Below are 12,481 nucleotides of genomic sequence, written 5' to 3' on the forward strand. Positions count from 1 at the left end.
TTTCTCTATGTAAATTATTGAGTTTTATGTTATAAACGATAGTCTTAACTTCAATTTTTTGAATCCTAACATGAGATATGTTGGTAACTTGCGTATTATTATGTGGTAAGGTAAGTAATATTAGACAAATATTGTTTGTATTTTTTATTTTTCAAAAGGCTATTAGACAAATATTAGACAAATTCAGTATTAGGAGTAACTTTAGAACTTCATCTTTATGATTGTTCTTATATATTATTATTTGATGATGAAGCACAAATGCAAAGAAGAGTTTGTTTATAAATGAAAAGAAAAAAAAAAAAAAACTCCCAAGTGAAATTTATATCTGAGTCAATGAATTTAAAAGAAGTCTATGGCAGAATATTTTAGTCTAATTTTATAAATAGAATTAAACTGGTACATTAAGCAAATATGATAATTGTGATTTATATTAAACATCATATTATGTGCTTACATATAATGTATTAAGTAAATATGGAATATTAATATGTTAATGATATTAAACTTATGTAGATTACACTCTTGATATTGTTATATTGTTGTGGACAAAAAATTAATTAGTTTATCCTTTTGATTAATAGAATTATTATTAAATATGAAAAAATAGATATGTCCGATATATATATATATATATATATATATATATATATATATATATATATATATATATATATATATATATATATATAATATAAACAATAAAGTTAAATTTAGGAAATATGAGAAATTCTATGTGGTATTTTTGACGGAGAATCTAGGAAGAAAGAATGTAATAATTGATAATATTTTTGACCCAATACATTTGTAATTATAACTAATTCATAATTATATTTGTAAATATTATATTATTATTTTAAAAGACATTATTAATACAATTTAATATTTTATTAATATATATTTTTATATTATAAAACATGTAATTATGAAAATACTAGCTAGCATTTATTAAAATTTAAAGAAAAATTTAGTAATTTAATATTTTACTAATATGTTTTTAATATTGTAATAAAATAAATGATAATTAAAACAAAAATATTAAAACCATAATAAAAATAATAAATTTAAATTATGATATTTTACATTCATATTAACATATATTTTAATTGTTTCTCAATGCGATAGTTAATATATGTTCAATTATTTCAACTTAGAGTTTAAACAAATTTCATAGAATAAAATATTTTCCATTAAAATTATATTTTTTATTATTATATTAAAATTAAAACATATTCATTTTCCTCTTACAAAACTCATATTTATTTTCTTCCTATCACCAAATCTTACAAAAATTAATAAATACATACATATATTTATTTATATATCAGAAGCAGATAAAAAGAAAAGACAACAAAAGAGGAAACCACTCTTCTTCTACACACAAATTTGGATAATGCGAAAGTGACAAAATTAACCTCGATAGCTTTTTTTTATATTATTTAATAATAAAACAGTAGTGGTGTCCTAACATGGAACACGCGAACCACGCTTTCCGTCTGAGTATGCACTGGATGATAAACACGTGTAAAACAGAGGATTCAACCGTGAAGATGCACCTAGCATGTTTGGCGAGTATTGTAGAGATATATATATAACCATAACCATGTCACCTTCCAATCTCATCTTCCATCACAATATTCTTCCCTTTTTTCTTTTTCTTTTTCTTTTTTTCTATTTATGTTCCTTCATTACTCCAATTCCCACACACTGCACCTCTTCACTCTCTTCACTCTCTTCACTCTACTAGATCCAACTACTCTCTCTCTCTTACTTTAACTCTCTCTCCTGAAATATCAATGGAGGAGTCAGGGGAAAATTGGCCTTCTGATTCTTACTTGGTAAACCAATACTATGTATATGAAACATGAATCACTTATGTTTATGTCTGTTTTTGTCTAAATCTACGATGTTTGTTGTGTGCATAGGAAGTAGGTAATGATGTCAAGGATTTGTGTTTTGACGATGAAGAATTGGCCAGTGAAGAAGATGAAGGAGATTCGTTTGCTGAGATGAAAAGTTCCGACAGAAAACAAAGACAACAGAAACTTAAAGAGAGGTTCCTTGCACTCTCAGCAACCATACCTGGTTTCCAAGAGGTTAGTTTTCACTTACTCTTATTAACCACTAAACGTAATTAGTTCTACCGATTATTCTAAATATATCCCATCACTCATGTAAATCTTGTTTGAGTGAAAAGTATTAAATTTAAATATATTTATTTTATTCTATTCTTAAAAGTTAGTTCACTTTTTTAAGTTTATTTGTTTTTTTTTTTACTTTTAGAAAAAGATTGTCAGATTAATATTTTTCTGTTTGGGCTATTTTTGTTAAATTGAAAAGACATTATATAATTGTACGGAATGTCACTTCATACATGTTTTTGGTGGGTTAGTCGAGATCAATTACTATAACAAAATTAACGGAAAGATTAATGATATTCTACTGTACAGAACAAAACAATAGTTTAATTTCTTAAACATGTGTGGTGTGGGAGATTAACTTAAAACTATCCTTCATAAACACTCAAATGATAGATTTTTCTTTGCATGGTTGTGCGTGTTTATTGTTTTGTCTTTTTCTTTTCTCAAAAGTAAAACTCAGACAGTACTAGGTGTATTGTCAAGTTTATATATATATATATATATATATATTAAATTATTAATATTATTACTATTAAAAATTCTCATTATAATATGAGAATTTTCTAAATTTGTTAAAGAAAATGATAAGAAATTTTCTATTATTTTTTTTAAGAATTTTAATTAGTAGATAATTCTTTTATAGGTAATTATTTTCTATAAAATTATAAAATTTGCAAATATTTTTTACAAAATTTATTAAAAAAAATGTATATAAAATATTTTGCAAAAAAATTGACATAATTTTCTATAAGTATTCATGCAAAAAAATTGACATAATTGACTTAAAAAATTGTGACACAATATTCATGTAAAATCTTTAAAATCAGTATTTTTTTATATACTTAAAAATTAAAAGATTAACAATTTGATGCAGGTTACGTCTGACTATAAAAGAGTTTTTTTTTTCTTCTTCTTCCTTAACTTATATCCATGTGCCTTGTTCAATTGAGTAGTGTTTGAGAAATATAGTTTCTTAAAAATAATATTTGTGGAAGAAAATGAAGACACGACATTGGATGAAAGTTGCTTCTTGAATTTGTAATAAATATCATATTTTAATATAGTTGAAACATTTACTAATGAAACATAGGTCCTTTAAATATTGATTGGAAGAAACGTGAAAGTTGAGCTATTTATCAAGGAATGAATTATTTGTTGATATATGCTAAGAGTATAATATAAGCAAAGTAGCTAATGAAGTCAATGTCTTATGGTCCTTGTTTTAATTATAATTTTCTGTAGATACTTTCGGGTCGTTTATTTAATTATTTTGTTCAACATTGGTCCACTTTTTTAAAAATAAAATCAAAATTGTTTCAGCACCTAATGTGGGGGGAGACATGTTGTATCTAAAGAAATAGGAAATTAACTTCTTAAATTGAATTTCTGAAATATCTTAACAGTATAACTTAATTTTTAAAAGTTAAATTAAATAATTTTGGTCACCCAATTATCATTATTATATGATTTTGATTCTTCTATCCGTAACTATTAACCTGATAAATAAATGGCTTGAAAAAAAAATAGTAAAATAAAGATTAAATAATTTTTCCTATAATAATGTGACCTTTAATATATAAAAACGGAACCACATAGCCCTTCCGTATACTAAGTGACGTTCTTAATTTTATAAATTTTTATTATATGTTTAATTATAAATTACATTTTATTACTAATGAAAGAAAAATAAATAATAGCCTTGATAAAAGAAAATTTAAGCCTACAATAAATGCTCAAAAGTTAGAGTTGACATTGGAAGGCCTTAATGCATGATGAGAGCATAGAAGAGAGAAAAAAAAAAGAAAAAAAAAAGAGAAATATGAGTAATAAAGGAAGAAGGATAAAATGTAATATCTCTCACTAATTTTAAACTATTTTAGTCTCTTCCTCCGACTAATGTACTTAAATTTCTGGTCCCTCGTTCAATTATTTCAACACCAAACAAGCCACAAAAACGAGAACAAAAAAAGTGCAAATATTTATCACTAATAATTGAGATATTATATATATATAACACAAGATAAATTAATAATGAAATATAATAGAAAATGGATAATTAAAAAGACATGACAAAATATTCAACATCTTTCTTTGCTCATTTTACTCAATAAAATTTATATCCATATCATATGTATACCACTACTAATTAATTGCAAAAGTTGTGTTGTATTAGAATATTAACACATAAATTAATAGTTATATATATCATAGAAAAAGGATAATTAAAAATATGACGTAAATGTTCAACATCTAATTGGATTTTTATTGAATAAAATTTATAATGATATCATATTTTCAATGATTTTTTATAATATATTTATATTATATCTATTATATTTATTTCTTTTTTAAAGTATATTAATATATTAATATATTATAATTTATATTTATTCACTTATAAGATATCAATAACATATTATAATGCTAATAATGTATATAGATATATCTATATATAGATATGGATATATTTAGGGTTTACTTCAGAAATCTTCTTTTTGATGTGTTTCTTCTTTCCCGACTTTCTTTATTTGGTCTGTACGATGATGATGTAACTACCTTAATATCATCGAACTCTTTCCATTCTTATTTGGAGTCTATATTTTGAGAAAGAGCATATAAAAGTTATATAGAAGTTATCTGTAGTTGGATCTTCAAAGGAAAAGCTAACTCTTTTCTGTAAGAACTTTAGTTAATAAAATGCTAACAACTTCAAACCCTTCATTCACTGATGCATTTTAAACCTAAAATCTGTGACATGCGTCGAAAGTTTCTAATTCATAATATATAAATGAGATGCAAACTTCATCTTACAGGTCAGTTGTCAGTTTTGTAGAGTTAAATTAGGTTTTAAATTTTATAAATTCAATTTATTGTAAAATAAATTTTACATATGAAATTATTTTATCTTGTCAACGTGAAACTTCTATTTGTTTTGGCAAGTAATTGACATATGAAAAACTTTTTTGTTTGCATACAAATGTATGTGTAGATGGACAAGACATCGATCCTGGACAAAGCAAGCAACTACGTGAGACAACTGGAACAACGAGTGAGAGAGCTGGAGCAAGAAGTTCAATCGAACAAGGTTTGTGGTAGCAGCAGTTCCTGCGAGGTGAACTCAAACCATGGATCAAATCAAATTCTTCCCGAAGTGAAAGTGAGAGTGTTGCAGAAGGAAGTGCTCATAATAGTGCACTGTGAGAAACAGAAAGGAATCATGCTCAAAATACTATCTCACCTCGAAAATATCAATCTCTCTGTACTCAACAGCAGCGTCTTGCGATTTGGAAAGTCCACACTCGACATCACCATTATAGCACAGGTACACAACCTTTTCCTAATCGTATTAACAATCGAGAATCTTTCGTTCTTATCAAATTTTTACTTATTAAGATAAATTTATAATATAAAATTAAACATGTTTTTAATTTTTAAACTTACATGTAAAACTAAAATTTGTTGATATTTCAAATTTTAATATATTTTAATACTTGAATATTAAAAATAATAGGTATAATCATTTTAATATAATTGTATTAACTATTTTTTACATATTAAATGATATTTCAAAAAATCAATTTTGTGTTGAATAATGTAAATAACTCGAACGTCTTTACCTATAGAATTCGGACATGCCTCATTAATGGTGTGTCCTGTGTTTGACATGTATCGGACATCGACACTCTGTACGATACATATCAATTAAGTGTCTAATTTAAAAGACATTTTTTTTTATTTTTAACATGATCTTAACATGACTCCAACACAATATTAATAATCATAAATTTAATGATTTTTTAAGAAAATCTATAAACTTATAGATTTATCACATAAATTTCTATTGTGATTATAAAAATAAGGAAAAAAATATTATATAATCATTATTTTTTACTTTTTTGGATATCAGATTGATAAATTATATTCATTTTTGTGTTAGTTGACAATTTTTAGTTAAAAGTTTGAAATTAATATATGTATATAAATGTCGTGTCTCGGATTCTATATTTTTTAATTTAGTCGTATTTTCGTATTCGTGTTGTATTTGTCTCCGTGTCCGTGTCCGTGTCCGTGTCCGTATATTTATCCCGGCTTCTTAGGTCTTTACGTTAGAATGCAATGATATAGAAATGCATTATGTGTGTTGCAGATGGGTGAAGGATACCAGATGGGAGTGGATGAACTGGTGGAGACTCTGAGATTAACGATCTTGAATAAGTAGGCTGAGCTAATTGTACTGTTTCAGAAACCTAGTAATAAACTCTCTAGTTTACTCTTTTCAACATTCTTTTATTCGGCAAATTCATGATCATGACACTGTTAAACATGTCACTCTCGATCTTTCCTTTCACGAATAAAAAAACAATTCGAAAATAGGGTTTCTGGGATACTGTGCAAAGATTCATAGTACCATGCAACCATTAATTTTAAATTGGTGTAGATTTAGACTAGATTTGGCACACCTTTCGAATTCAACCATTTTCCATTTTTTTGTTCCTTCACAAGTGGGAACCTAGCCACCGTCTAATTGTGGTAATTCATTTTATAAGAGAAAAATAGGATAGATTATGTATGAATGCTACATGAGTTGTCTACGTCGGAAGATACGAACATAAATTGGAGAGATTTGTTATAATAAGATATAAGTTGAGGGATATCTACACCAAAATTGAGATAAGTATATAGTTTATAATTAAATATAAATCTTATTTTGTAAATCAATTTTATAAGATAAATGCATTTTATAGAATATAAAATATATTTTAATAAAATTTGTTATTTGTTAGATTTATTATATTATCAACTTTCGAATTATCAATAACATGTAGTCTCACATAATATGTATATATCTTGACAAGAAGGAGTTTGTTGAAAATTATAGAGTTAAATATGTTTTTGGTTCCTTATCTTTAAATGAATTTTGAAATTAGTCCATTTCAAAACTTTAGACCAATTTAGTCCTTCATCTTTCGAAATACGTATATTTAATCAAATTTTGTTAAGTTTATTTGACATTTTAAGCGTGTTTCATAATAGTATTTGACTTAACATTAAAATAAAAATGTGTCAAACAGTATATACAACTCGAATACAATCCTAAAATGCATACGAAACATCAAATAAACTAAACAATTAATAGATCGACATATTTCGAAAGATGAATGACTAAATTGATCTAAAATTTCGAAATGAACTAATTCCAAAATTCAATAGGGGATCAAAAACATATTTAATCCAAAATTCTATATCAACTTGATATAAGATAAATTTATCGTCTTTACATAATTGCAATTCTTACTTTACAAATTGATGTTGATTGTGTGAGAATGAATCCAATATCTAAAATTATCCACATTAAAGAAAAAGTTGACATTGCTTTATCATAAAACCTTAAAAGTCATCACATTATTAGTTACTTTCCTTCTGTGTTTGCAAAAAGCTTAATATTTTATCCACATAAAATCATACTCTAATGAGATATTTAAGTTTGATATTAATTAAGGGCTCAACTATTTACAATCGTCAATGAAGTAGAAGCGTAAATAAATTTGTTTAGAGTAACTATAGCTGATAAAAAAGAAGAACTGAGTTTGTTCTCCAGAGTTTATTGAATTACCATTTTGTTTTATAATTACAAAGTGTAAATTTAGACTTAATTACTCTAAATAAAGTCTTGCAATCATGTAAATAAATATATTGCTGCAACTTCAAATATTTTTTTATATGAAGTTTACAAATATTAACTAAATGAAGAGTTTATTTGAAGAGCTTGAAATTTAATTAATATTAGGACGAAAATATTTGTATAAAAAGTAAAATATTTAATTTTATTTGCAAGTAATATTTTGAAAATTAATAAATAAAAAATGAAAAATGTGCTTATAAAACATAACAGACATTGCACTTGTATAAATGTAAAATCGTCTTACTCATGAAAAGAAAATAAAATTTTCTTAATACTTAAAAACATAATGGATTATACTTTTCTTTTTAATTTACTTTTTTAGTCTATTTTTTGTGGTGATTTATGGCCACCGATAGGGCCGACCGAATGTACAGAACGGCAAATAATATTTCTTTTGGCTTTATTACGAGTAATTTTTTATAAAGAAAAAAACCTTTTTAAGATTTTATATTTATTAATGTCTTGTATAAATTTATTTACGTGAATTACTCTTAAAGTAATATTATAAAGCTTTTTTGGTTAAATGAAATTTTCGTTTGATTCAACCCAGGTAATTTTCTAGACTGCAATTTAAACAAACCCTTAATAATAGGAAAAAACTTCATAACCCAAATGTTGTTCGGAGTTTGTATTTCTTTCGGGGTCCCACAAAATGGCCCAAATATAATGGTCCAAGTTTGAGACCAACCCAATGCTTTTTCATGTCTGTTGTGAACAAATTATCTTTCGAAAATATTTTTTACACTGCTTACACTATTTGACAACCCAATTTTATGATTATTTTTATTATTAAAGAAGTAAATTATTATATTTATAAAAAAATATAAATATTGAAAGGTAAAATAGGAAAGATAAAGTGTGTATACAAGATTCTTAGATGTCAAAATAATATGACCATATCTTTTGCCTGCTAAACAGGAAAGAGAGACAGGATAACGTTGACAAAGAAAAAGTGAAATTATTTAATATAGTAAGCACTGAATTTTTAAAATTTATTTTGACAGAAAATAAATTAATTTTATTTAATATGCTTTCATGCAAAGGAACATTTTCTTCCACGACAAGTAAACACAGATCACAAAAAGATGAAAAGAAACAAAGAAGTGTGTGAAGTGGCTTTCATACACAAATATAATAAACAATTACATTGTGACCATGACATGAGATGAACCCACAGTTGGCATGAGTAAGATGTGACCATACCATATCTTCATCACATTTCCAGGTTTCCAAAACCCTATTTTTTTTTTTTTATTACTTACAAATATACACTTAAAATAAATATTACTTTCACTACTAATATTCTCACCTTTAAGTTTGAGTTTATTAAAAGAAGTATATCAATAACATATATCTAAGAAATGAAATATAAATTTAACTTTACAAAAACCGATTTTTTAAGAAAAGAATTACACTCACTTAATCATATACATGCACACTATAAATCTGTTTTGCTTGTAGCCGATGCTAAAATAGGTTTCCAAATATTTGATAGTAAACTTTTAATTTTAACTCATGATAATAAAATTGACTTGTAATATCAGATTTTCATCATTTATATATTATAAATAAATCTTATATTTGTTAGATGTGAAATCTCTAATATAAGTAAAACCAAATTATATTATACAAATTATTATAAATCTTATTTTATAAAATTAAATTAAATTTAAAATTTATTTTCTTAATATTAAATAATAATAATAATATATTTAATATAAACCTTCGGAATTGAAACTAAAAATCTTAATAAAGGAAATATATGTTACTCTTATTAGAATATTTAATATGACAATAAATAAAATATTTTAATAAAAACAATACATTAGTTTTTGTTTATTAGAAAACCTATGTGAATAATTTTAACTACTAAAAGAGATTTAGTCATAACTAGAAATGTAATACAGAGAGTTTTTTATTCTCAAAGAATGCGATTCATGAAAAGAATTATCAATTACTCAATTTTCCTCCATCACTGTGCTTTTTCATTGGTGATTTCGTTTATATTTCCAACTGTGGTAGGCATTTGGAAATACTTGAAGACTCTCTACAAGCCTTTTTCAATATTTAAAAAAAAAAAAGTCGATTTCAAGAAAGGTATTTTTGTTGGAAAAAAAAAAAAGAAAAACAGAAAGAAGGGGTGTGAATAGTATTTCTTAATTTTTAGATAGTTGGGCTGAGGCCGTACAATATTCTGTACTATTTGGGCAGAGTAGTAATGGGTGTTGCTTCTGCACCCATACAAATTTCTTTATCCATCCCATAAAAAAATTACCGGAAATTTTTTTCCGTAATAAAAAAGGCCCATTGCTATCAGTTTAAAAATTTCTGAAAAATTAATTCCGGAAGTGTTAGGGTGCAGGAAGTCGTTCCAGTAGTAATTATTGGATAATATCATATGGGCCTCGATTGCTTTTGAAAAACATAAATTATAAATGTTAAAATGTTATATTATTATATTAAAAAAAGTTAGAGCAAATTGTTAAATGCTTTTGACCAATATTCCTCTTTTCCTTACGCTGTTAATTCATTAATACTATATCTCGATAGAATTTTGTTTTTTTACTTTATTCGATCCCAGAAATTGTGTTATACGTTGTTGAAGAAGATGAAAATAGAGCAAAGAACAATCCCTATCATCTAATATATGTTGTCCTTTTGTATATGTTTTATATTTCATATGATGTCGTTACATAGATGAACACTCACTGTCCCAAACTGTTTCTAGGAACTTCGGTTTTCCGATTTCTAGGTTTCACTGTAACATTTTCTTTTATCACCAACAAACTTATCCCTTTTACAAAGAGTGCAGATTTTCTATTGGTTTTTTTAGTGCTGTCCTCTACTGAACATTAAAAGTACACTGTATTAATATTTTAAATATTTTTTTAATATATTTTAAAATGTCAAAATAAGTGGTAATCAGTGTATTATAAAAGTACAGTAGAGAACAGTAAAAAAAATCAACAGAGAATTCAAATTCTTTTACCGCCTCCTTCTAAGCGATTTGCATAAGGATTTCAAGTTTATAAATCATAGAAAGTTTGAATGAATTATTGAGCTTTTTGCAGTATGCAAAGGTGCTATCATAGGGTTATCTTCATGAACGGGGTGGTCCAACCGTACTACTATACCTAGCTTGTGAATTTTCTTTCATTCTGTACTTTTCTTCATAATGCATGTTTTGGAATAGTAATGCTACATACACCTACTCTGTTACCTCTTTCATTGATATTTATAATCCAATAATCATACTTTAATAAGAGATTTAATCACTTCCAATTATATATCATAAAATTACCTTATCTGATATTTTAAATAATATTTCAAATTGATATTTGAGGGCAGAGAGGAAATGATTAAAAATCACTCTTGCAAGAAAGTTTTCAGTTTTAAATGCAAAAAAAGAAAGGTAGGTGCGTGGTGGAGCGGAAAAGCATGAAAGAAGAAATAATGATGATTATAAATATCTGATTCTGAACTGAAAAAGGTACAAATAGATAGAGTACAGTAATACTACCATTAATTTCAGCTGTTACTTCCATTTATTACATTCTCTATCTGTCATCAATGCAATACTCTGTCTTATGCTTTGGACACATTCAATATTCTACCAACGTTTTTACTATACATTCATTTCTCATTCTCACTTTAATAAAACTATGGTTGTTCATGAACTTAATGACATCTTCTTTTGAATATTCTTAACATGATAATGAAGGATTTATAAAAAATAGTATTCTGACATTCTTTAAGAAATTTGATAATCCACTTTAATAATATAATAATAACGTATGTTAAAATTTACACTTAAAATCAACATGATTAAGATCCTTACGTATCTAGTGCACTATAATCTCCAACATGCTAGATTTTTTTTTATCAGCAATAACATGCTAGAATATCTTAAAATGAATCCTCGTAAATATATTTTATATATTTATTTATATATATTACATATAAAGACATAAAAAATGAACTGATATATTTAGAAAACAAAATTGTCTTATTTCAGAGCGAGAAGGTACAAGCTTCCGGCAGAGGATCCATACTGTTAGGAGAGACATCACGTGGATGTTTTTATTTTCTTTTTCCTTTTATCTATCAAAATTAAAAAAAAAAAATCAAGTATATTTTTAATTACTGAATATTGACTCAAAATTAATTTTTTTTTATTCAAAATTTTGATACATTTTTGATTTTAAACTTTAAAAATAAATAAATATAATTCTTTTAATCCAATTACATTAACTTATTTTGATATTTTGAATGCGTTTTACATTAATATTTAAATTATTTATACAATTTTACTTATTTTCGGTTCAATATATGTTAAAAAATACATTTAACACCTTAAAAAAATATTAATTTAATTAAATTAAAATGACTATATTAATTATTTTTAAAATTAAAAACTAAAATACATCAAAATTTTAACCAAATTCAAATTTGAAGTTAAAATTTATGAATTAAAAACGTACTTATTTAAAAAAAAAAAAAAACTACACGCATTCTTATACTGTGTACACGTCTTACGTTATGTTATGTCCAAAGTCTCAACCTGCCAAACAGCTTTTTTCTGTGTGGACAACTCAGAGTCCTTTACCCTATTATTAGATGCTCCATCATCCAACGGTTCACATCCACTGTTATCTCTCAC

At 25.3% G+C, this 12,481-nt stretch overlaps 1 protein-coding gene across 1 annotated transcript; it reads left to right on the plus strand.

The window, feature by feature from the left end:
* The first annotated feature begins 1,602 nt into the window (after positions 1-1,602).
* Positions 1,603-6,523, plus strand: LOC114166810 (transcription factor bHLH19-like). Its single transcript, XM_028051649.2, has 4 exons — positions 1,603-1,835; positions 1,923-2,093; positions 5,128-5,460; positions 6,286-6,523. The coding sequence occupies exons 1-4, from the start codon at positions 1,794-1,796 to the stop codon at positions 6,355-6,357; spliced, it is 618 nt and encodes a 205-aa protein (XP_027907450.1). The 5' UTR covers positions 1,603-1,793; the 3' UTR covers positions 6,358-6,523.
* Positions 6,524-12,481: the final 5,958 nt, after the last annotated feature.

This window comes from Vigna unguiculata, chromosome 10 (genome assembly GCF_037176805.1).
Source record: "Vigna unguiculata cultivar grain cowpea cultivar isolate G323 ecotype 2 chromosome 10, ASM3717680v1, whole genome shotgun sequence".
NCBI lineage: Eukaryota > Viridiplantae > Streptophyta > Magnoliopsida > Fabales > Fabaceae > Vigna > Vigna unguiculata.

Coding starts and splice junctions, on each gene's coding strand:
- LOC114166810 (XM_028051649.2), top strand. CDS start 1,794: ATGGAGGAGTCAGGGGAAAATTGGCCTTCTGATTCTTACTTG. Junction 2,094..5,127: donor CCATACCTGGTTTCCAAGAG/GTTAGTTTTCAC, acceptor ATGTATGTGTAG/ATGGACAAGACATCGATCCT. Junction 5,461..6,285: donor ACATCACCATTATAGCACAG/GTACACAACCTT, acceptor TGTGTGTTGCAG/ATGGGTGAAGGATACCAGAT.